The 27,149-nt window shown below is 42.9% G+C and overlaps 1 protein-coding gene across 1 annotated transcript in view; it reads left to right on the plus strand.

The window, feature by feature from the left end:
• The first annotated feature begins 512 nt into the window (after positions 1-512).
• Positions 513-27,149, plus strand: part of LOC124799114 (zinc finger SWIM domain-containing protein 5-like) — a 122,153-nt gene continuing 95,516 nt past the window's right edge. The window contains exons 1-2 of the mRNA XM_047262652.1: positions 513-624; positions 17,891-17,999. Of these exons, the coding sequence (XP_047118608.1) occupies positions 513-624; positions 17,891-17,999 (221 nt within the window). The remainder of the gene's footprint in view (positions 625-17,890; positions 18,000-27,149) is intronic.

Below are 27,149 nucleotides of genomic sequence, written 5' to 3' on the forward strand. Positions count from 1 at the left end.
AGACCGGACTGGACTACCATCTCTAGCGACAGGCTGATGCAGGGCTCTCTCAAAAAGGCACATCTCTCTCTCTCTCATGTTTTATGCGCCCAACGCAGCGCCGGGCTTTATTTCAGCTCCAATTTATGCAGAGCAGCGCTCTGGGATCCCGCGCCATTTGTCTTTTATGTGATCAAAAATGCAATAACTCTTGCATACAAAATGCAAGCTTTACAATGACTTTGAGGACGGCGGGCGCCGGTGGGCAATATTTATGGCCGCTCGGGCCTGCCTGCATATTGCATTCACACAGCGTTTGTAGATCCGGCGATGGTCCTCTCGCCCCCCCCCCCCCCTTCCTCTGGCTCTCTCCTTTGCCCCCCTCCCCCACCCCAGTCTTTTTTAATCGCCGCAACAATGGCGGCGGCGGCGGATCAATGCTATCGGACAAAGGGGGCGCGGTCGCCGGGGACCTTGGAATTAGCGACGCAGCCATTCAGGGGGCGATCCTCATGCAAATACGGCGTTGAGTCATGACGCCGCGCGGCCCCGCTGGGATGAGCAGAACAGGTCCCACCGAGCGCTGGCGTGGCCGCAGGGGCGCGCGTTGCAAGATGCACGAACCGCGACAGCAGCACCTCAGAGGTTTGTCCAGCTGCGTGAGGGCGACTACAGGGCAAAAGCGACACAAGATAACGGCAAATGGGCCGAACACAAGGGAAGGAACAAAACAACCAGGGAACATGTAGTAAAAAGAGCCTAAAAATAAAACTAAAGCAATTTTGTCATATGATGACATGATGGAGACCGTGGCTATTGTTTGAAGACAAATGTTGGTGGTGTTAGGACAGCAACCAGACACAAATTTACTTTCAGTTCCTTTATTCAAAGGCTACCGTTACCGGTTTCGAATCGTGATTCATCCTCAGACGGTTTACATGCTTTCTTTATGACATGTTTACATATTAACTGTCCTAAAATATAAATAATACATAATTATAAACACGCCACACACAGATGGTTGCGTTACAGAGTTTCGTGGCATGTGACTTACGTGAAACGTCGGTTTCGAGTGTTTGTTTTCATAAAATTCGTCCAGCAGATGTAAATGAATTCCCACTGCATTCTTATTGTTGCACACGTAAACTGTTCTCACTGAACACTTAATATTTGTCACTGAGATGATTTCTACCACGCACCACATGTTTTGATACATACAAAGAGCTTACAAACATATGAGTATCACAGATGCTATGATATATCGTAACATTTGACGATGATGTCCTATGTTTGGGAAGGATCATATGTTCATTTACACAACTGTAATGCCTTTTACACTAGTACAGAGACATTGAATTTTTTTTTGAGTTGATATTGCTAAAATAATTATAAAGTTTTATATATATATATATATATATATATATATATATATATATATATAACTGTATAGGTAAAATAGTATATAAACTAGCCCGAATAACAGCCATTCCAGAGAAGATTTGCTGTGACAATTCGTTCTGAAGCGTTGTGGTTATACAAGCCACTTTTTTTTGTTTAGAAATTTAAGTCGCAACTGTTCAATATATTTTTTCTTGGCGCTAACAATCCTTGAAGTTTTGCTGTCTTCACTCTGAAGGTTGGTTGATACTGCTCTCCACACCAGTGTATCATGTATCATTGTGCAAAACTCTTCGTCTCTGCGTAACTACTGTAATCTGCATCCATTTGCAACTGCTTTCTGTAGTCTGAAGCTCTTCCCCTACGATTTTTAACGCCCCCCTCTTTACCGCTCTCTCTCTCTCTCTCTCTCTCTCTCTCTCTCTCCCTCTCCCTCTCCCGTCCCTCCTTCCCCCTCTCCCTCTCCCCTCGACACTGGATTTCTGATTTCCTGTCAGAGAGGTCACAGTTCGTAGTAACTGACGAAAAGTCATCGAGCAAAACATAAGTGATTTCTGGCGTTCCCCAAGGTAGTGTTACAGGCCCTTTGCTGTTCCTTATCTATATAAACGATTTGGGAGACAATCTGAGCAGCCGTCTTCCGTTGTTTGCAGATGGCGCCGTCGGTTATCGACTAATAAAGTCATCAGAAGATCAAAACAAACTGCAAAACGATTTAGAATATCTTTCAGAATACTACTGCGCGGTGTGGGATCCTTACCAGATAGGACTGACGGGGTACATCGAAAAAGTTCAAAGAAAGGCAGCACGTTTTGTATTATCGCGAAATATGGGAGAGAGTGTCACAGAAATGATACGGGATTTGGACTGGAAATCGTTAAAAGAAAGGCGTTTTTCGTTGCGACGGAATCTTCTCACGAAATTCCAATCACCAACTTTCTCCTCCGAATGCGAAAATATTTTGTGGACACCGACCTACATAGGGAGGACCGATCACCACGATAAAATAAGGGAAATCAGAGCTCGAACGGAAAGATATAGGTGTTCATTCTCTCCGCGCGCTATACGATATTGGAATAATAGAGAATTGTGAAGGTGGTTCGATGAACACTCTGCCAGGCACTTAAATGTAATTTGCAGAGTATCCATGCAGATGTAGATGTAGACTCCATTACCAAACTGACAATTCCAAGGCGCCTCAGGATATCTTCTATCAACTTATACTTAATTTTAATCATGTCGAACCACTTTTTTTTCCTCTCCCTTATGATTCGTTATTTCTTTATTAGTTACCATGTCTATTCTTTCTTCAGAATATTCTGTAGCATCACATTTCAAAAGTTTTTGTTCTGTTTATCGTCCACGTAAGTAAAGCAAAGCAGTCATCAGTCCGAAGGCTATTTAGAAAACCACAGTGTTTTACTAGGCACGGTCCCGTTGGAGGTAGTGTTCCATTGCCTTCCTCCGACCTTTCAGCTGCTTACCCAGCCGGTTATAAGGGCACCTACAGTTAAACGTGGATTATGTCCCACGGTGCAACTCGACATTTTTCACATCAACAGACACTGCCAGTGATAAAAGGAGTGATAAGTGACGGATAAAAGACCCTAGTATCGCCGGGGATCGAAGCCGAGACCTTCGGATTTTCAGTCTGGCGCTTTACCTCACGGCCACACTTCACTTCTGTACAGGAGTACAACGTAGAACAATTAGAAAAAACTCCCTAACTTTTAAATTTATATTCTTTGTTAACAAATTCCTCTCTTTCTGTGACGCTCTTCTTGCTTGAAGTGTGGGGACATGGTGAGGTCATGGCTACTGTTTCAATTAGACATAATCGAGACAGTCAGGAGCTTAGCGTTGAAAGAGAAGTGAGCCAGTAATATTCCGAGTCATGAAAACAGTTCTCACCAGTGCCAGACGAAATTATCATAACCTTGAACTGGGAAAACGAAGAATGAATACACGTTAATCGAACATACCTGAGCCACCTTCGTTTTACTTTACTGAAAAAGCACCATCACCTGTTGCAAATATACATACACGCCGTCAGACGGCTTGCATTCCTGTACCAAAACTCATGGTAGGTTGATTTACAGCCGAGTTGCCGTGAAATAGTCGCTTGGAAAATGTTTTCTCAATGTCTCTCTCTAGCGAACAATATTCACGACGTTTTGATGTTTTCTGATTCATTCACAATGTTTCTCACTATCATTCGCGACATTTGGACAATAACACAAATTGTCGAGAAGAACCGCGTGTGCTGACTCAATTATATTAAATGAAAATGAATGCAAAGCGTCAGAGATAACTTGATACAGTGAAAAAGTAGAAAGATACTTGAATTTTATTCGTTGGAGAAAGACGATGAAAGAAAAGTCTCGGGCGATTATTTCAAGGCAACTCACTTTTCAGTCAGCGTGCCATGTGTTCTGACGTATCCCCTCTGGTGATCAGTGTGTGTGTGTGTGTGTGTGTGTGTGTGTGTGTGTGTGTGTGTGTATGTGCGAACGCGCGTGCATGCGTGCGTGTTTAATGGAAACTGGTAACGGTGTTTTTTGAGTAAAGTAAACCAAAATCAAGTTTTGGACGGCTGCTGGTGTACGTTATAAACATTCGGTACCACTTAACAGTTACGATCTCCAACAGAGTCATTGCTTGATAAAACGGCACCTCAGTTTCGCCGATGGCATTTTATAGTTTATCTCTAGTGCAGATAACTTCAGCAACGAGTGGAAAACTTAAAAAGAGGAAGTTTGAAACGAATATTGTATGTTACAACAATAAGCCTAACTAATCTACAAAAAAAAGAATATATTGTAAAGAAAGAAATGCGAATAAACAATTAAGACTCAGAATAAATGCATCGGTTCTTATACAAAAAAATAAATTAGCTGAAGTTTAAAAATGGCCCCGAATGTTTCTGGTACACTAAGTAACGATTAAAAAAAAAACAGAAAAAACGGTTCAAATGGCTCTGAGCACTATGGGACTTGACTTCACCGGCTGGAGGGGCCGAGCGGTTCTAGGCGCTTCAGTCTCGAACCGCGGGACCGCTACGGTCGCAGGTTCGGATCCTGCCTCGGGCGTGGATGTGTGTGATGTCCTTAGGTTAGTTAGGTGTAAGTAGTTCTAAGTTCTAGGGGACTGATTACCTCAGATGTTAAGTCCCGTAGTGCTCAAAACCATTTGAACCATTTTTTGAACTTAACTTCTGAGGTCATCAGTCCCCCAGAACTTAGACTACTAAAACCTAACTAACCTAACGACATCACAGACATCCATGCCCGAGGCAGTATTCGAACCTGCGGCCGTAGCGGTCGCACGGTTCCAGACTGTAGCGCCTAGAACCGCTAACGATTTTAAAACTAAGTGTTCTTTGCGTCTGAAAAGAACTATTTACAATTTACGGATATTAATATATTTGTCTCTTGACAGTCAGATATTAGGTATAAAATGGACTGGCGAACAGTTTCGAACGGGAGATGTAATTATGACCGTAACTGAAACGAAAGAGAGATTGCCTGGACATGAAGCCACGTGGAAGGACGAAAAATATGGCTCTGAGCGCTATGGGACTTAACATCTAAGGTCATCAATCCCCTAGAACTTAGAACTACTTAAACCTAACTAACTTAAGGACAACACACACATCCCTGCCCGAGACAGGATTCGAACCTGTGAACGTAGCAGTCGCGCGACGTGGAAGGAAGGTGAATGGACCAAGAAAGTTCTTTGCTGAATTCGTAGGGATAAGAAAAGATTGAGGTTACGACTTAATGGAAGGTGGGTACGTGGCATTAGACAATTTTTAGAAGTGACACGGATGTGTACACCCTGAAGACCATGGAAAAATGTAGAGCTCGTTTTATCCAAAACTGGATGAGAAATGATGAATGACGATGAAGAAGAGGCTGACACCAGATTCGATTTCAACAATAATTGTTCCGACAATTCTTCAGAAACAAACCATTGAATAAGATACGTCAGTATACTGAGTAATATTTCCACCAATGTTACAGCTGTCATTACATTTCATCTGAACAGTGGGGATTTAGATCTGAAGGAGAAGTTAGACACGGCAAAGAGATTCCGTACCACCAAACCTTGCGCTAGTAAGCCAGTGTTCCGCCTATTAATAACCTCGCTTCCTCATCCATAGTTTTTAAATTTGTTGGCTTGACCGTCCTACTTTTTGAGTGGTGCCTGTTACGTCATGTAATCCGAAGAAACGGATAGCAAAGAAGCATTTCAAAGGCACTACACAGGTTGGTGAAGGCCAAGCAACGTTCCACAGTACCGCGACCTTCCGGCGCCATCTTTTTGTGACGACTCTTCGACGAAACTTGCGGTAGCATTTCCGGCCCTCGATTCTCTCTGGCGGCAGCAGAAAAGTGAAGCTGCTGTTACCAGGAACAGGAGAAACGATCCATTCGCGATCCCTAACAAGAAGTATCCGTAGACTTGAGATTCTGTGTTTTGCGCTGCAGTGCCAGCTGTCCGTAAATAAGTAATGTTCCAACCTCCTGTCTGGCAGGAAATCCCTTGGCGCTGCTCACCGGCCGAGTTTTTCTTCAGACTCTCGCACAGTGTGCCCTTCTGCTAGACAAGGAAAGAGCTGGGTGCCTAGGAGTGTAGCTGTTTATAATACAAGAAGATGAGTATGCGAGAAGAACTTGCTCCCAGCACGTAATCCACCTTTTTTCATGTAGTTGGTCATTAACAAAGAAACTCCTCTGTACTCAACGCAGGAATTGTGTAGCAGTGGTGGTGGTTGTATTGTGGCGGGGGGAAGGGTGGGGGGGGGGGGGGAGGAAGAGGAGGGGAGTAGGAGGAGTAGTCCTGCCATGGTCTCTGGTTGCATTCACCCCGGCGTCAGCAGTAGATTAGATTAGATTAGATTAGTACTTGTTCCATAGATCATGAATACGACACTTCGTAATGATGTGGAACGTGTCAGGTTAATAAAAGGTGCCTATACAAGATATTACATTACACAAAATATTACATGACACTCAATATTTTTTAATTTTTTTCTGGTGGGGGTTGGGAAATTACCCACTTCCTATATCCAAAAATGCATCTAATGAGTAGAAGGAGTTGCCATTAAGAAATTCTTTTAATTTCCTTTTAAATGCTATATGGCTATCTGTCAGACTTTTGATGCTATTAAGTAAGTGACCAAAGACTTTTGTGCAAACATAATTTACCCCCTTCGGAGCCTAAGTTAGATTTAACCTTGAGTAGTGACGAACATCCTTTCTGCTAGTGTTGTAGCCATGTACACTGCTATTACTTTTGAATTCGTTTGGATTGTTAACAACAAATTTCATAAGCGAATATAGATATTGTGAGGCTACAGTGAAGATTTCTAACGCTTTAAATAAGTGTCTGCAGGATGATCTTGGATGAGCTCCAGCAATTATTCTCATTACACGCTTTTGTGCAATGAACACTCGTTTACTCAATGATGAGTTACCCCAGAATATGATGCCATACGAAAGCAGAGAATGAAAATAGGCGTGGCAAGCTAACTTACGCAGATGTATATCGCCAAAATTTGTAATGACCCTAATAGTGTAAGTAGCTGTACTCAAACGTTTCAGCAGATCCTCAGTGTGTTTTTTCCTGTTCAACCCCTCATCGATGCATACACCTAGAAATGTTGAATATTCTACCTCAGCTACCAATTTCTGATCGAAGTCTATATTTATTAATGGTGTCATTCCATTTACTGTGTGGAACTGTATATACTGTGTTTTGTCAAAGTTCAATGAGAGCCCATTTGCAGAGAACCACTTAATGATTTTCTGGAAAACATCATTTACAATTTCACCAGTTAATTCTTGACTATTGGGTGTGATAGCTATACTTGTGTCGTCGGCAAATGTACCAGCTTTGCATCTTCGTGAATATAGAATGGCAAGTCATTAATATATATTAAGAACAGCAGAGGACCCAAGACCGAACCTTGCGGCACCCCATTCTTGATTGTTCCCCAGTTTGAGAAATCACCAGTTTTTTGCATATTATGTGAACTGTTTATTTCAACTTTCTGCACTCTTCCAGATAGGTATGATTTAAACCATTTGAGCACTGTCCCATTCATACCACAATACTTGAGCAGTAAGTTACGTTAACCTAGTTCAGTGTTTCTCAAACTGTGCTCCAGCTTCCAGCGAACCATGGAGATAGCTCAGCTGTTCCGCGAGACTTACGTGCCTTTCAAGAACGCAGTTTAAAAACAATAAAAATTAAAGACTCTCTGCAAACTAAAAGGAAGAGAATAACAAATAACCCTCGCTTCCACCTACTAATTCGGATAGGCGGTATGAATGCGACATCAACAAAGAATAAAGCTGTTTTTATCAGAGACTAGAAGGCAACCTTGCATACTGCAAACTCAACAATGAGGGAACGACTGCACAGTTATAGCAGGCAATTTTGAATGATGCTTTCAATCAGTCTTTCCAAATAAAGAGGAAATTAAATACTAAAATGAACTGTGGATTAAAAACCCGTTTACTCTCATTGCACGATCTTCGAAACTTTCATTGAACTGACATCTGATTCATCGCTCGAATCTAATCTGTCACAGATGCATAGATTTTGAGAAAACTTTTAGCTAAATTTCAACAAAATCTGCGGTATGAGCCCTTAGACTTATGTGAGTATAGTAAAAAATATATACATGAATGCTGTTACTTCCATTAGATATCAGGATAGAGTAATACTGAGAGTAGAAAAGAGAGTTAGACCAAACTAAACTATTCTCAATTCCCCTTGAGGAAGTTTTACTATCCCTAAGCTGGGGAAAAAATGAATGAGCACATGTTAGTGGAACAAACGTGATCGACCTACGTTTTGCGGATGCTATCGTAACGTTTGCCTTTAGTGTAGGTGAACAACTACTGAATAAATAACTTAACACAGCAAGTCTGGAAGTATACCTGAAAATCAGTTAGACTAAAATAATGTGCAGTCAACACATCATAAGACAAATAGGGCAAATTAAAAGTCGTAGTACCAATTTTGTGTTTAGTATAGTTGAAGTCGACCACTGAATGAACAGGAAAACAATAACCAGAAGAGCAGAAATGGCGTGGAGTGCTGTTGGTGAACTAAATAAGACAAGGATACATCGAAGTCGCTTATTTAATTTCAGGATGGTGCTGCGACGTACAGTGGAAACCTGGGCAATTGGGGTTTTCAACATGTGCTAAGAACATTTAAATCTCATAAAATAACGGAGTTACGTACACCTACTCAAGTCCTCTGTGTCACATACACCGCTCATGGGAAGACATACAAACGCAGCCCGGAATGGAGATAGCCCGTTACTGTGCAAAAACTTAGTAGTGTTTTCGGTGATAATTTTCTTAAATCTGTTTCATCTGTAATAGATATTGCAGTTAAATGTGTTGTGTTTTACAAGATTAATAATAATAATAATAATACCAATATTGACCTACTCATTTGGAGTAGTGAAATGGAGTAACACAGACCTAGAAGCACTCAATGCACTTACACGTTCACAATGCCTCAAATATAGAATACATCACATACATTCAGCAACAGAAAGATTCACATTAAGCAGAAAGGAAGGAGGAAGGGGATTCATCGACATAAAAAACCTACATTATGGACAGGTAGACAATTTAAGAAAATTCTTTCTAGAACGAGCAGAAAGTAGAAAAATACACAAAGCAATCACTCATATAAATACATCGGCTACACCACTGCAATTTCATAACCACTTCTACAACCCTTTAGATCACATAACATCAACAGCTACGAAGAAAGTAAATTGGAAAAAGAAAACACTACATGGCAAGCACCCGTATCATCTAACACAGCCACACATCGATCAAGACGCATCCAACACATGGCTAAGAAAAGGCAATATATACAGTGAGACGGAAGGATTTATGATTGCAATACAGGATCAAACAATAAACACCGGATATTACAGCAAGCATGTTATTAAAGATCCCAATACCACAACAGATAAATGCAGACTTTGCAAACAACAAATAGAAACAGTAGATCACATCACAAGTGGATGTACAATACTAGAAAATACAGAATACCCCAGAAGACATGACAATGTAGCAAAAATAATACATCAACAACTTGCCATAAAACATAAACTAATAAAACAACACGTTCCCACATACAAGTATGCACCACAAAATGCACTGGAGAATGATGAATACAAATTATACTGGAACAGAACCATTATAACAGATAAAACAACACCACATAACAAACCTGACATCATACTCACCAATAAAAAGAAGAAATTAACACAACTAATCGAAATACCCATACCCAGTACAACAAATATACAGGAGAAAAAATTGAAAAATACATCCAACTGGCTGAGGAAGTCAAGGACATGTGGCATCAGGATAAAGTTGACATTATACCGATTATACTATCAACTACAGGAGTCATTCCACACAATATCCACCAGTACATCAACGCAATACAGCTACATCCAAACGTATATATACAACTGCAGAAATCCGTAATTATTGATACGTGTTCAATAACCCGAAAGTTCCTAAATACAATGTAACATATACCGTACAGTTAAAAGGAAGTCACGCTTGATGAAGGTCCGCGTCACTTTCCATTTCTAACCAGACCTAAGGTCTGAGAAAAATAGAAATAATAATAATAATAATAATCATAATAATAATAATATATTCCATCAAAGTCGAAATCTAGGAATCAGAAAAAGACTCAAGAAGCTGATGAAATAATCGACAGCATACTGAATAGCTGCAGAAAGATCGCACGGACAGATTATAAGAAGAGGAACAACGTTGTTGTGCAAATGGTACACTGAAACTTGTACCAGATCATCTGCCAGTGGAAAAGAACTGGTCGGATCATAAATCAGAATATGATGTCGAAATAAGCAAGCCATTACACTCTAACCCAACACGCCGGAGACATGTGGAATTTGGACATTACTGTTTCAGAGGAGAGCGGAATCGACGAAACGGGAACGGTTATTAAGTAGGAAGATCTGAAAATAAAATTTCGTCACTTCTGGCGTAAGCCAGCAAAAGATATCCCACTGGATCTTGGCACACTGGGAACGGTTATTAAGTAGGAAGATCTGAAAATAAAATTTCGTCACTTCTGGCGTAAGCCAGCAAAAGATATCCCACTGGATCTTGGCACACTGGGTGCACCGCCATAAAATCTCAACAGCTACTCATAAAATATCCATCTCACAAATGCAAAACCCCTTTCCTGTGATCTGGGGGCGTTATCCGTCGTTACGTTACGAACTGCCAGGCGCTTGGAAAGTACCAGACTGGCGAAAAAAAATACGAAATTCAGTGTAGTAATGTTGTTTTCTGCCTTTGCTGTCCTCTGTTATGTCAATATTAACAAACTATTTAACTGTCGAGTACTGACTGCTTCCCAGCAGTGGCATTCTACGTCTACGTATATAAAAAGAGTGACAGAGGCTATATTTTTTGTATTGTGTCAGATTTCCAGAATTCTTCACGTCTCATAATGGCTACAGTGTAGGAAGAATGATGACTAATAGCGCTTTGTGTGAGCTACTGGTCATACGATTGTATTTTCTCGTACAATCTTCTTGGAATTTTCTAAATTTTTTTCTCGAAAGCTGTTAGTCAGCTTTCTGAGAATGTTAGCTACCTGAGATTTTCTAGCAGTTCTGTTATACTTACCAGGAAACTCTTGGCGATTTATGCAAATACTATAAAAGTATTTTTTGGATTACGAAATAAATTAACGATTCAAGACATTCGTGGCTGTAACAGCGTTGATTTGCGTAAAAATGTGTCTCTTGTACACCAGTGTGTCCCGTAACGCTACGTGGAACAAAGTACTAACAATTATTTTTGGTAAGTAATCAGTTTTTGTAAATACGGTGCACTCGCGTCTTTGCAGGTGGGCCGTACGTTTAATTTCTCAACGATCTCGCGATAAATCTCGATGGCGGCGCGCAGCGTTGTTGAGCCGCACCTCCAATCAATTTTCAATTAACACGATCTTGTGATTTATAAGAAGAGGAATTTTAAAAGCGTTCCCAGGCAGTTTAATTAAATCTACAGCGGCGTTCTATTAGGATCACCAGCCGTCCGTCAACATTTTTCCGTTGTTATTCCGCAGGCATGCCTCTCCTTTGTGAACAATTCGTGCAGCCGGCCGGATATTAATCGCGTAAAAGGCAGTCGGTATGAAGGGAATGTTTCAATATGTTCTGATGGCCCGCGGCGGACTCCACATTCTTGCCGCCATTTTGTCCCCCCTCGCTATCTCTCCAGTTCTTTTTTATTTTGCCCACTCTTCTCTTCCACTCTTTGTTCTTCCGCTTGTGTCGCCATCTTTTTACCTCACTTCCCGTGGGATGCGGCGTGGAAACTAGCTATTTGTTCCGCCTCCATTAGCCGCTTTCCAGAACGATTTGCGATTTCATCATCGAGAATAACTTGCCATTTTCTTAAAATGAGAAAAAGGAACTTGTTTGCGTCGGGCCTCGGTTGCTATTTTTGTGTGGATGCGCATTTGAGGGATGAAAGAAACAGTACCTTCTAGTTTCGCAAATTTTTACAGTGATGAAGTCGAAAAGAAAATTGTCTTGCAGATACCTGCATGCTGCTCCCTGTTGCGTACCTACGACAGAAGCGGGCTGGTTAAAAAAAAAATGACGGCTATACTGATTTTTTTAACTACAATACTTTAAGTTCCTTAACTAAATCAATCTTTCGCAGTTTTCTAATTCCCAAGCAGATTTTTATCCTTGATGAACTGGTTCACACACTTTAAACATTCCTTGCTTCTAAGATATTTCTTCTTCGCTGCAATTTTAAGAGCCCTTTAACTACTACTGAACCTTGTTACGCTACACTCAATCTTTCCTTTCGTCTAGTATGAATTTTCAAAAGACTTCTTTCTTCACATATCATTTGTGTAACCGACTAATTTTGGTTGGGGTTGGGTTATTTGGGGCAGGAGATCAGACAGCGAGGTCATCGGTCTCATGGGATTAGGGAAGGACGGGGAAGGAAGTCGGCCGTGACCTTTCAAAGGAACCATTTGCCTGGAGCGATTTAGGGAAATCACGGAAAACCTAAAACAGGATGGCCAGACGCGGGATTGAACCGTCGTCCTCCCGAAGACTCATTTTGGATCTACCGTCTATTTAAATTTGGAGGTCCAGTATTATCAATGCGTGCTTTTCATTTCCACGTGGGACATCTTCCTTCGCCGACGATGGAGTGAAACTTGATGATGACCTACAAAGAATGTGTGTTCTGTAACCTCATCGTAAGTTGCGACTGCTAAATATCGAAACGAAAATGAAAGTGTTGACGTTCTACAGCAAAGATATTTTAAGATACAAATATCCTGATAACGTTATGGATATTGAGGAAAACTATGCTAACTTAAGTCCAGTTGTTTTGAGAAAAAGCTGTGAAAATGAGATAAAATTAAATTTTATAAAACGATAGTTCGTAACAACGCTTCCGTATCGTTGCGTAACTCGCAGGAGACGTTCATGTATTTCGGAAGTATATTCCTTCTTCACGCCTTCTTAAACTGAATTTTAAGAACAGTGTAATTCTCAGTACCGATTTCGAGTAAAATCATACTAACCAAATAATTTGAACTACAAACACACACTTGCCAGGCATGTGATGTTAATAAAAGCTTGCGAAAGTCAGCAGAATGGGAAGAAAACTGATGTCTGCCGCTGCAACACTAGAACAAAAAAATACTTCTACTACTTATTACGGGGGACTGATGACCTTCGCTGTTTAGTCCCCCTTAAACATCCCAACAACCACCACCACCACTTATTACTAAATGCGTCAGTGGCTTGCAATGAGTTCAACATACAACCACAAACATCTCTGATCATTTGTTTGATAACAAATAATGTCTGACGGATAGCAAAGCAAAAAATCGTGCCTAAAATAATTTTTTCTTGTCAACTCCTTCTACTCCATAGACAAAATTTCAACTAACAATTGGTAGTACGTGTAACTAATGAAAACTAAACTGAATCGTAACTCTACTTACATGAGAAGTATTAAAGACTAATGTTGTTGTAGTGGTATTCTGACCAGAGACTGGTTTGATGCAGCTCTCCATGCTACTCCATCCTGTGCAAGCTTTTCTTCATCTCCGAGTAACTACTGCAGCCAACATCCTTCTTAATCTGTTTGGAGTACTCATGCCTTGGTCTCTCTCTACGATTTTCACCCTTCGCTCTTCCCTCCAGTACTAAATTGATGAGCCCATGGTGCCTCAGAACGTGTCCTACAAACCGATCCGTTCTTCTAGTCAAGTTGTGAAACAAATTTCTCTTCTCCCCAATTCTATTCAACACCGCCTCATTAGTTACGTGATCTACCCATCTAATCTTCAGCATTCTTTTGTAGTATCACATTTCGAAAGCTTCTATTGTCTTCTTGTCTAAAATGTTTATCGACCATGTTTCACTTCCATACAAAGCTACTCTCCATACAAATACTTTCAGAAAAGACTTCCTTACATTTAAATCTACACTCCTGGTAATTGAAATAAGAACACCGTGAATTCATTGTCCCAGGAAGGGGAAACTTTATTGACACATTCCTGGGGTCAGATACATCACATGATCACACTGACAGAACCACAGGCACATAGACACAGGCAACAGAGCATGCACAATGTCGGCACTAGTACAGTGTATATCCACCTTTCGCAGCAATGCAGGCTGCTATTCTCCCATGGAGACGATCGTAGAGATGCTGGATGTAGTCCTGTGGAACGGCTTGCCATGCCATTTCCACCTGGCGCCTCAGTTGGACCAGCGTTCGTGCTGGACGTGCAGACCACGTGAGACGACGCTTCATCCAGTCCCAAACATGCTCAATGGGGGACAGATCCGGAGATCTTGCTGGCCAGGGTAGTTGACTTACACCTTCTAGAGCACGTTGGGTGGCACGGGATACATGCGGACGTGCATTGTCCTGTTGGAACAGCAAGTTCCCTTGCCGGTCTAGGAATGGTAAAACGATGGGTTCGATGACGGTTTGGATGTACCGTGCACTATTCAGTGTCCCCTCGACGATCACCAGTGGTGTACGGCCAGTGTAGGAGATCGCTCCCCACACCATGACGCCGGGTGTTGGCCCTGTGTGCCTCGGTCGTATGCAGTCCTGATTGTGGCGCTCACCTGCACGGCGCCAAACACGCATATGACCATCATTGGCACCAAGGCAAAAGCGACTCTCATCGCTGACGACGACACGTCTCCATTCGTCCCTCCATTCACGCCTGTCGCGACACCACTGGAGGCGGGCTGCACGATGTTGGGGCGTGAGCGGAAGACGGCCTAACGGTGTGCGGGACCGTAGCCCAGCTTCATGGAGACGGTTGCGAATGGTCCTCGCCGATACCCCAGGAGCAACAGTGTCCCTAATTTGCTGGGAAGTGGCGGTGCGGTCCCCTACGGCACTGCGTAGGATCCTACGGTCTTGGCGTGCATCCGTGCGTCGCTGCGGTCCGGTCCCAGGTCGACGGGCACGTGCACCTTCCGCCGACCACTGGCGACAACATCGATGTACTGTGGAGACCTCACGCCCCACGTGTTGAGCAATTCGGCGGTACATCCACCCGGCCTCCCGCATGCCCACTATACGCCCTCGCTCAAAGTCCGTTAACTGCACATACGGTTCACGTCCACGCTGTCGCGGCATGCTACCAGTGTTAAAGACTGCGATGGAGCTCCGTATGCCACGGCAAACTGGCTGACACTGACGGCGGCGGTGCACAAATGCTGCGCAGCTAGCGCCATTCGACGGCCAACACCGCGGTTCCTGGTGTGTCCGCTGTGCCGTGCGTGTGATCATTGCTTGTACAGCCCTCTCGCAGTGTCCGGAGCAAGTATGGTGGGTCTGACACACCGGTGTCAATGTGTTCTTTTTTCCATTTCCAGGAGTGTATACTCGATGTTAACAAATTTCTCTTCTTCAGAAACGCTTTCCTCGCCATAGAAAGTCTACATTTTATATCCTCTCTACTTCGACCATCATCAGTTATTTTGCTCCACAAATAGCAAAACTCATTTACTACTTTAAGTGTCACATTTCCTAATCTAATTCCATCAGTATCATCTGATTTAGTTAGACTACTTCCATTATTCTCATTTTGCTTCTGTTGATGTTCATCTTATATCCTCTTTTCAATACACTGTCCATTCCGTTCAACTGGTCTTCCAGCACCTTTGCTGTCTCTGACAGAATTACAATGTCATTGGCAAACCTCAAAGTTTGTATTTATTCTTGGATTTTAAGTCCTAATCCAGATTTTTCTTTTGTTTCCTTTAGTGCTTGCTCAATACACGTTATGGTTGCACCTGAGGTACGGCTATCTGTATCATTGAGGCACACAAGCCTCCCCACCAACGGGAAGATCCATAAGACTAATACGTACATTTAAGCCAGTGTGCTATTTAGTAACCAGTAAATGGCCATCACGAATATGTAGCGTGAATAGTTCCACACGATTTCGGTAACATTCGAGCTAACTGTCTACAGAATGTAGGACTAATCGACTGACTTTCTATCAGGACAGAGGGACACAAGTCCAAAAAGTCCTTGAACCCCCGTTGTATAGCAGGATTGTTGTACAAGACAAATTTTAATACCTACGAATGTTACGACGGACATGACTACGTCGTAGGCTCATAGCAAATGACTCTCGTGATCTAAGAATATGACAGTTCGTTTTGTTAAACTTGATTCTGAAAATCGGGAGCGTCCATTGGATTAAAGTTTCTTCGATGTAGATTCACAATAAGTAAACATGTGTCGATTGGTTCAAAATCATTTCATTCTGGTGTATATTTTAGCTACCTCTAAGAACTAAAGTCTTGATATATTTTTAATACCATTGTTCTTTTTCAAAAAGTGTGTTCTGGATAAAAGCAAGTTACCCTTATTTCGTATTAAAAGGAACAACGTAATCGTTCTTCACTTCACGGTTTGCCTGGTGTAATGGTCAGCATAGTTGCCTTCCAAGCGGTTGATCTGGGTTCGATTCCCGGCCACCGCAGCCGTCTTTTATTTTTGAGTATGAGTACTTTTGCCACGCGCCCTTAAATTAATGTTTTTTTTCTCCCTTCTTACTCCCTGCAGGCCACCCTATAGTGTGTGTGTGTCTTCATCCAGACTGTTGTTACCATTATTCCCAAGGTCAACTTTCGTTAGTCCTTCCGTTCTGTATTTTTTTGTTAGTTTTGGAAGTTTTCCCTCATTTAGTGGTATGATCTTTCCATTCTCCCTACTTCTGTTTTTGTTTCAACTTCGATAACATTTAATTCTGTTCGTATTTTATGATTATTTAACCTACCCAGTGTAGGGCATACTTGGACTCTTCTTAGAAATCTCATTTGCATTCTCTGCATATTGTTTTAATCCCACCTTAATAAGATCTACTACGACTCGTTCTCTCATATGTCAGAAACACCGTCATTATTTTGTATATTTCGCTGTTGTACCTTTCCTAGTCTTCTTATTCCGCATTCTGGTGGTGGTTCCACACACACGTTTAACACTTCGTATCTTTATTGCAATATAAGTGCTCATATCGTAAATTACGTCAACATCTACGTAATGGTAATGTGACATCTGTCCGATAGAAGTGTCAAGGAAAACTATTTTTGAGCAGATAAGATATTTACCTTGGAATCTACCACTTTGTGGAATTGATATTTCTAGATCTTACCTGTAATATTTTGCAGCTCTAATACGTACATGGACCATTGGAGGTTGTCTTTTGATTTATATACCGTGGTAACATCGTATGTATGGCAACTCTTTTTATTGTCAAAATAGAATGGCATCAAATGTTAAAAAGGAGAAACGAGACTTTTATTTTACATTGCTATAAAGTTGTGTTCTTTGGCCTCGAAAACATTCAGGTGTAGACTTACTTCTGTTTGCAACCGCTGTCTTTAATTTATTTCGGAACGTACGACAGCATTGTATTGTTAGCAATTTCATACACGTGTCATACAGTACATTTAAGTTTAATCAAATAGCTGGAGGTGAAGTAAACACTAAACTACAAACGCTACTGCTGCGGTCGCAGGTTCGAATCGTGCCTCGGGCATGGATGTGTGTGCTGTCCTTAGGTTAGTTAGATTTAAGTAGTTCTAAGTTTAGGGGCCTGATGACCTCAGATGTTAAGTCCCATAGTACTCAGAGCCATTTGAACTATTTGAACTAAATCTCAAAGACTTCTGCAAAACAGTGAAACAGCACCATAACAGGTCAGGGAGAAAAGGGAAGATGAAAAAGGAAGGGAGGTAGATCCTAAAGTTTTGAAAACCAGTGAACGTTTTGTATGGTCAGCGTTCGGTTTCGAACGACGTTGGTTAGCTGCAGTAATGAGAGGTGTATTTGTATTGCGTTGCTTCTTTGTGTTTGTGCTGTGCGAGCGCACTGACGTGTGCTGTTGTGTTTTGCAGGCTTCCACCTGAGCGGCGTGGTGACGACGCCCCGGTCTGCCAGCCCCACCTCCTCCTCGTACAGCCTCGAGCCCGACAAGAAGTACAAAGTCTCCGTCAGCTTCGACAGGTAAGCACACTGACCATTTATTATATCCTCTCTGCATTTCGCTGCTGCTCTTCAGTGGAAATGTGCTCTCGTCTAGACTGACTAGTCAATTATTCGTACCACGTCTTGGATGATCAGGTCAGATGAAATCACGTCATATCATTTACATTTAGAAATAGCGATACTTATATCGTAAGTGGCTGTGAGCTTAAACAAACGGTAAATTGGACCGCCGCGGGGAGGGGAGCCTGCATCCTTGATTTGTGCTTCTGTGAAAGCAGAACTGCCACGTGGTATAAGGATTCCTAACCTTACTGAAAGACCTGAGTCGAAACACGGCCCCGGGAGTAGACAACATTCCATTAGAACTACTGATGGCCTAGCCGGCCGCGGTGGGCTAGCGGTTCTAGGCGCGCAGTCCGGAACCGCGCGACTGCTACGGTCGCAGGTTCGAATCCTGCCTCGGGCATGGATGTGTGTGCTGTCCTTAGGTTAGTTAGGTTTAAGTAGTTCTAAGTTCTAGGCGACTGATGACCACAGTAGTTAAGTCCCATAGTGCTCAGAGCCATTTGAACCATTTTTTTGAACTGACGGCCTTGGGAGAGCCAGTCCTGACAAAACTCTACCATCTGGTGAGCAAGATGTATGAGACAGGCGAAATACCCTCAGACTTCAAGAAGAATATAATAATTCCAGTCCCATAGAAATCAGGTGTTGACAGATGTGAAAATTACCAACTATCAGTTTAATAAGTCACAGCTGCAAAATACTAACGCGAATCCTTTACAGACGAATGGAAAAACTGATACAAGCCGACCTCGGGGAAGATGAGTTTGGATTCGCGTAGAAATGTTGGAACACGTGAGGCAATACTGACCCTACGACTTATCTTAGAAGAAAGATTAAGGAAAGGCAAACCTACGTTTCTAGCATTTGTAGACTTAGAGAAAGCTTTTGACAATGTTGATTGGAATACTCTCTTTCAAATTCTGAGGGTGGCAGGGGTAAAATGCAGGGAGAGAAAGGCTATTTACAATTTGTACAGAAACCAGATGGCAGTTATAAGAGTCGAGGGGTATGAAAGGAAAGAAGTGATTTGGAAGGGAGTGAGACAGGGTTGTAGCCTCTCCCCGATGTTATTCAATCTGTATATTGAGCAAGCAATAAAGGAAACAACAGAAAAGTTCGGAGTAGGTATTAAAATCCATGGAGAAGAAATAAAAACGTTGAGGTTCGTCGATGATATTGTAATTGTGTCAGAGACAGCAAAGGACTTGGAAGTGCAGTTGAACGGAATGGACAGGGTCTTGAAAGGAGGATATAAGACGAACACAAACAAAAGCAAAACAAGGATAATGGAATGTAGTCGAATTAAGTCGGGTGACGCTGAGGGAATTAAATTAGGAAATGAGACACTTAAAGTAGTAAAGGAGTTTTGCTATTTGGGGAGCAAAATAACTGATGATGGTCGAAGTAGAGAGGATATAAAATGTAGACTGGCAATGGGAAGGAAAGCGTTTCTGAAGAAGAGAAATTTGTTAACATCGAGTGTTAAGTGTCAGGAAGTCATTTCTGAAAGTATTTGTATGGTGTATAGCCATGTATGGAAGTGAAACATGGACGATAAATAGTTTAGACAAGAAGAGAACAGAAGCTTTCGAAATGTGGTGCTACAGAAGAATGCTGAAGATCAGATGGGTAGATCACATAACTAAGGAGGTATTGAATAGAATTGGGAAGAAGAGAAGTTTGTGGCACAACTTGACTAGAAGAAGGGATCGGTTGGTAGGGCATGTTCTGAGACATCGATGGATCACCAGTTTAGTATTGGAGGGCAGCGTGGAGGGTAAAAATCGTAGAGGGAGACCAAGAGATGAATACACTAAGCAGATTCAGAAGGATGTAGGCTGCAGTAGGTACTGGGAGATGAAGAAGCTTGTACAGGATAGAGTAGCGTGGAGAGCTGCATCAAACCAGTCTCAGGACTGAAGACCACCACAACAACAACAACCTTACAATAATCTATCTGCCTAATTCTCTCCTAACAGGCATTAACAAACTCCTAGAACCAATAAACCTCTTCCCCTTTACCCTCCCAGATGAGCACATCTGTTTTGGCCTGGTCAAAGACAGACTCAACAAAAGTAGTATTCCTGGACACAGAGAAAGCACTCGACATGTCTGCCACGATGGCCTCATTTACAATCTTGATCGCCTTCGGCGCCGACCACATACTCTGGATTACCGACACAGTCGTCGCGAAGCGGCAGTTCTTAGTACGAAATACACTGAACCGCCAAAGAAACTGCTACAGGCAAGCGTATTCAAATACAGAGATTTGTAAACAGGCAGAAGACGGCACTGCGGTCGGCAACGCCTATGTAAGTGTCTGGCGCAGTTGTTAGATCGGTTACTGCTGCTGCAATGGCAGGTTATCAAGATTTAAATGAGTTTGAACGTGGTGTTATGGTCGGCGCTCGAGCGATAGGACACAGCATCTCCGAGGTAGCGATGAAGTGGGAATTTTCCCGTTCGACCATTTCACGAGTTTATAGTTAACATCAAGAATCTCGTAAAACATCAAATCTCCGACATCGCTGCTGCGAAAAAGATCCTGCAAGAACCGGACCATCGACGACTGAAGCACATCGGTCAACGTGACTGAAACGCATTCCTCAAATTGCTGTAGTTTTCAATGCTGGGAAGTGTCAGCCCGCGAACCATTCAACGAAACATCATTGATATGAGCTTTCGGAGCTGAAGGCCCACTCTTGTACTCTTGATCGCTGCACGACACAACGCTTCACGCCTCTCCTGGGCCCGTCAAAACCAACATTGGACTGTTGATGACGGGAAACGTGCTGCCTGGTCGGACGAGTTTTGTTTCAAATTGTATCGAGCGGACGTGTAGGGGTACGGAGACACCGTCATAAATCCATGGATCCTGCATGTCAGCAGGGGACTCTTCAACCTTGTGGATGCTCTGTAATGGTGTGGGGCCTGTGCATTTGGAGTGATATGGGATCCCTGATACGTCTAGATACGACTGTGACAGGTAACAAGTACGCAAGCACCTTGGCTGATAACTTGCATCCATTCATGTCCAGAAGGGTGGCGAACTCGTTACGAATTTATTCAACCTTCCCATCTTCTTTACAAATGTTAAGGAGACGATTTAAATGTATTATAGCGTTGGGTAGCCCTTATGGACACACTTTGCTGAGTTTTTTTGGCCATTACTCTGTTTATACACGGTTGACCAACTGACGAAGAAACACGTTAGTAGTAGAGTGCTAGCCCTGATGACAGTCGCGTGAAGTCGTGACATGCACTCCACAGGACACTAAAAGCGTTAGGGATCCATCCTGACACAATATCGCTGAAACTCGATGGCTGCCTCAAATGTACGTAACACTGAAATCAGGTGTCTGATTTATCTTCAGCTCTTACACAGCTGCCGGCCGCGGTGGCCGTGCGGCTCTGGCGCTGCAGTCCGGAACCGCGGGACTGCTACGGTCGCAGGTTCGAATCCTGCCTCGGGCATGGGTGTGTGTGATGTCCTTAGGTTAGTTAGGTTTAAGTAGTTCTACGTTCTAGGGGACTTATGACCTAAGATGTTGAGTCCCATAGTGCTCAGAGCCATTTGAACCATTTTTTTCTTACAGAGCTATCTCAACAGCACAACAAAAATGCGTGTTATCAGCAAGGTAAAATTCTCTCTGTACCACTACGCAACACTGCCGTGTTCCCAAAATCGTTTCCTGTGTCAGGAATCCGACTTTCGAACAATCTTCTTCAACTTAATTAGGGAAATAAAATCCTTTTAAAACTTCAAAAGACAGTTAATGATCTACCTTCTATCACAATAGCCATTTCTTCCATATAACTTGTCTGCAGCTCACTCTCGTCAGCCCTCTCCTGTTCTTTCTTAGCAGCCATTGTCACTGTTATTTCAATCTTCTCGTCTTTCATTATCACTTCTGCTTCTGACTATAGCAACGTGTTAGCCCTCCAAACGTTCTATCTGGTCAATGTAATTTTATTGCCGTTTATTACTATTATCATTATTAATACTTATTATTATTTTAATAATAATAATACAAATATCATTATTATGGATGTTTTGTACCATTTTTAGTAAGTATTGTTCCTGGTACGTTGCAACAGAGGCCTTTAAGCCCTAATCTGGTGAGGCTAACTAAGCAATAAATAGGCCGGCCGGGGTGGCCTAACCTAAGGACATCACACACATCCATGCGCGAGGCAGGATTCGAACCTGCGACGGTAGCGGTCGAGCGGTTCCAGACTGTAGCGCCTAGAACCGCTCGGCCACTCCGGCCGGCCGTATGATATCATTAGACGATCAATTCCAATTACAAAATGATCTGCAGAGAATTTCTGTATGGTGCGAAAAGTGGCAATGGGAACTAAACAAAGAAAAGTGCGAGGTCATCCACAAGGGTACTAAAAGAAATCCGATAAATTTTGGGTATACGATAAATCGCACAAATCTAAGGCCTGTCAGTTCGACTAAATACCTAGGAATTACAATTACGAGCAACTTAAATTGTAAAGACCATACAGATAATATTGTGGGGAAGGCGAAACAAAGACTGCGCTTTGTTGGCAGAAGACTTAGAAGATGCGACAAACCCACTAAAGAGAGAGAGCGTACATTACACTTGTCCGTCCTCTGCTGGAATGTTGCTGCGCGGTGTGCGATCCTTACCAGGTAGGATTGACGGAGGACTTCGAAAAAGTGCAAAGAAGGGCAGCTCGTTTCGTGTTGTCGCTCAATAGGGGTGATAATGTCACTGATATGATATGCGAGTTGGGAAACAATGGCGATTTTCTTTGCGGCGAAATCTATTTACGAAATTTCAATCACCAACTTCCTCCTCCGAATGCTAAAATATTTTGTTGACACCCATCTGTGTAGGGAGAAATGATCATCATCATGAAATAAGAGAAATCAGAGCTTGAACGGAAAGATTTAGGTGTTCCTTTTTCCCACGTGCCATACGAGAGTGGAATGGTAGAGAAGTAGTATGAAAATGGTTCGATGAACCCCCCGCCAGGCACTCAAGTGTGATTTGCTGAGTAACGATGTAGATGTAGATATATTTCCTTCTGGGCAAAAAGTTTTTTTTGGGGGGGGGGGGGTGATCAAGTTAGATGGGTATCTGGGAAAAATTATTAGTTTTGCATTCCGTGTACATGAACGTGATGGCACGTCTGAATGGATATAAAAACAGGCATAGCGTGAGGTGGTAGTAGAGTTAGAATCTAATATGTTTCTACCCATTTTACTCACAGTCGTCTTCAATTATTCTTAAAACAGCGCAAATAATATGTTCATTGACAGTCTACCATGGGTTTGTATAGAGAGTAATGGGTGTAAGTACAGATATTTTTATTGATGACCGAGAACAGTGCACAGAACAACATTACATCAGTATTTACTGCATTTGCAGACTAATAATTACGACTATTAGGAGTAGTATGCCTTTCCGTTGGTTAGTCCTCCAAATACATGTGGCAACAGCAAGCCATTGACGCTGGGCAGCATGTCAGGTGTTGAAGTGTGGACACGTAACGGTTCGTCTGCACTGCAGGTCCAGTCCGCTTAGTGGTGGTTACGACTGTTCCGAAAACATCAGTGGAGGATCAAGGTAAGAAGGCCGCCACAGGCATCACAACTTTTAAGATTTCCATACAGGACGTAAAACAGCTAGCCCAGGGGTAAGATTTTTGTACGTTTGTGTCACACTTGGTAGCGAAAACTAACAGGGTGAAATTTACGCAGAAAAAGTAGGAAGGGTCGCGAAATGTGTGGAAAAATTTTCTCGGACCGGCTCTGTCTGAAATTATACTCGTCACATTCTGTATATGCTCGCGACAATGATACACACAACGTATTTTATTCAAGGTAGCGCTATTAACGTAGATGTGACAGGAAATTGTTTGTTATGAAACATACGCAGTTTACAAATACAGTCTCACACATTGTTCATTCGAGAGCTCCTATAGCCTGGAACATCCATTTAGGGCCAACGGCTGACTCTAAATGTTACGGACTTCGCGACTACCTTTGCCTAGAAAGAAATTCGGCTCTCACTTTGGACTTCTTTTCGCCCTCTCTCTCACCCCCTCGGCCGGGGCTGTGGTGTCATTAGTGACGTCAGAGGGAAGCGGCCGGCTGTTGTCTTTTAATTACTTCGATGTCCGCGCGTTGTTGGCCTAACTAATCACCAGGAGCGACTTTCATTTGGCAAGGCGCAGACGCGGGCTTGCCGTAATGAAGTTCATTTGTCCGCGCGGCTCGGCGCGGCGCGCATTTGTAACGCAGCCACAAATGGCCGCCAGTCCAGCCCGTTTAATAGCGGAGCAGACCGCCAGTATTTCTGCAGGGACAGGCGAACAGGGCGTGCCGGCCCATGCCGCGATTCCCGAATAGGTTCCGCGCGCTAACCTCGAAGAGTTTTCCGCGAGGAGGCGTTGCCACTGCACAATAAACAGCCATCAACGTAGGCCAGTGGCCATCAAACATTTTTGCTCAAGAGCCGATGCAGACATTTTGTGCCGATCTCACTTGTTAACTGGTACCTAAGTAAATTAGTGTGTTATGAGTTCCCAACAGTCAGTCTGTAGTAAGGTCGCGATAATTTGGTCGCTGGCGGCGAAGTACTGATCGTTGAAAGACGACTCTATTCGAACATGGGATAAGTTGCAAAATACTGACGATATCTTTAAAATGCACTGTATCTCCATGAGCAGCAGCACAAACATCTAGACGGTAGCGAAACTCATCACAAACTTTAGACATGTATTTGCTTTTACAGAAGTTATGGCAGCTGGTATTCTGTTCTTCACTTCTTTGTCACGAGGTCAAGGGGAGAGGAACACACTTTCCTTCACGTGTCCCCACAAGAAAAAATCGCATGGGGTCATGTCTGGCGATCTTGGAGGCGAAGAATGCAAGGTTACATGTTTGGTGGCGAAAATAAAACTGGCCCGGAAAATGATTAGAGTGAGGCATCAGATGCCTTATCGTGGGTAATGAACAGAACTGCTCACTCAGAACATTGTAGAAATGGACACGGTTGACGATACAACGCAATGCGTGACTTACTGTACGTAGCAGCTCTGCCTGTCGGACGGCACAATTCCCTTTCTCAGTCTTCTGGTATAGCTCTTCCATTGTGTGGTAATTATCTAAGTACACCCTAGCCTTCCACATGTTCCTCAGGCGAAAATCGCAAGGTGAGAGACAAGGCGCTGTTTGAGGACAAGAAACTTCGCTGCTTTTGCGCGTAAAAGTTGTCATTAAAAAACGTATTCCGCAATTAAGACACCCTCGCTGAGTCCAGTATCAACCACAGAGTCAACTCATTCTGTGAAAGTTTCGCGTCTAGTAAACTTGTACGAAGTAAGAATATTGTCAATCAAGCAGCAGAAGCAACCGATTTTGCAACAGCTGCAATAATAAATCCAAATGCTAACTGCAGTCAAATACAACTAGATGTACCTGCTACATACTATAAATGTATTTTGGTGTACTTCCCAACAAACCCGATCATTAAGGGCCCGGGTTCGATTCCCGGTTGGGTCGGAGATTTTCTCCCTCAAGGACTGGATGTTGTGCTGTCCTAATCATCATCATTTCATCCCCATCGACGCGCAAGTCGCCGAAGTGGCGTCAAATCGAAAGACTTGCACGAGGCGAGTGGTCTACCCGACGGGAGACCCTCGTCACACATTTTTTTTTTAAATTGTGAGTAGACACTGGTTCCGTAAAATTTCATTCAAGTCTCTTTACGTTCAACCATTTGCAAGAAAGAAACTTAACTTTTAAATGTATTTTTACTTTTCGTGTACTTGTCAAATGTGCAGCATAGGTTTATAGCTGAAATTCTTCCGACTCGAGTTCCTATTCTAACCAAGAAAACTTAAGGGCAAATAAAATTTAAAAAAATGATGTCGATTATTAATAAGAGTATTAAAACTCGATTGTCGGTTTTGTAAGTCCCGTATGCGACTAGTAATCCGAATTAAAACAATTTACGAATATCTTTAACGTGTCAAAAGACGTTTTAGATAACACACAAGTAAGTGTAATAGGCCCGACTGGATTGCAGCACGCGTTGGCACGCCGTTACCGGGATTCGGGGAGGTGCCCCGGCGCCGCACCGAATCCGCCCGGAGGATGAGCGATGAAGGTCGGTTTGCCGGTGACAATAGATGTGGTTTCTAGGCCGTTTCCCACATCTGAGCAGGTGAATCCTGGCTTAGTACCCACGTCCTGCCTCAGTTACATGATTCAGAAATATTTCCAAAACGTTCTCACTTTCACAGTGTATAAGAGTAAATGCAGACAGACAAATTCCTTTCCGGTGGTGCGGTGACAGGAAGAGCATCCGGGCACCCTCTGCCATTAACAATGTTAAATCCAGAATAGCCGGCCGTTGTGGCCAAGCGGTTTTAGGCGCTTCGCTCTGGAACCGCGCGACTGCTACGGTCGCAGGTTCGAATCCTGCCTCGGGCATGGATGTGTGCGATGTCCTTAGGTTAGTTAGGTTTTAGTAGTTCTAAGTCTAGGGGGACTGATGACCTCAGATATTAAGTCCCATAGTGCTCAGAGCCATTTGAAATCCAGAGTAACATGCCGCATTCGCGAACAAATAGTATTAAAGCCAGGAGAAAGAAAGACGAAAGGTCAACTTTGTCTTGTGGCGTCACTCCATAAGACGTTATGGGACCGTCAACTTTGTCTTCTGGCGTCACTGCATAAGACGTTATAAAGAGATTTCAAATTTAACCCCATCTATTGCCGGCCAATGTCCAGCAAAAACAAAATTCCGTAGAAACGACTATCCGAAATCTCCACTCCGAGCATTATTACCTACCACGACCAAAGCAGAGCGGATGTTACCAATCTGACAATACTTGTGAAAATGGAACTGGACAAGGCCACGATATAAATGACAGAGGAACTCGCCACGCATGCGCCGGAAATGGAACTGATCCAAGCATTTACAAGACAGCGCGTTCGGAAGAAGTGACCTCCTTCTGTGATGGCGCTGACAGCACACCTGCGTCATGGCGGCCCATATCACCGTTATGCTTTCCCGCCCGCCCGGTCTATTGTGACGGCCTTACAGATTCATGTGC

The sequence above is a fragment of the Schistocerca piceifrons genome, chromosome 5 (assembly GCF_021461385.2).
Source record: "Schistocerca piceifrons isolate TAMUIC-IGC-003096 chromosome 5, iqSchPice1.1, whole genome shotgun sequence".
NCBI lineage: Eukaryota > Metazoa > Arthropoda > Insecta > Orthoptera > Acrididae > Schistocerca > Schistocerca piceifrons.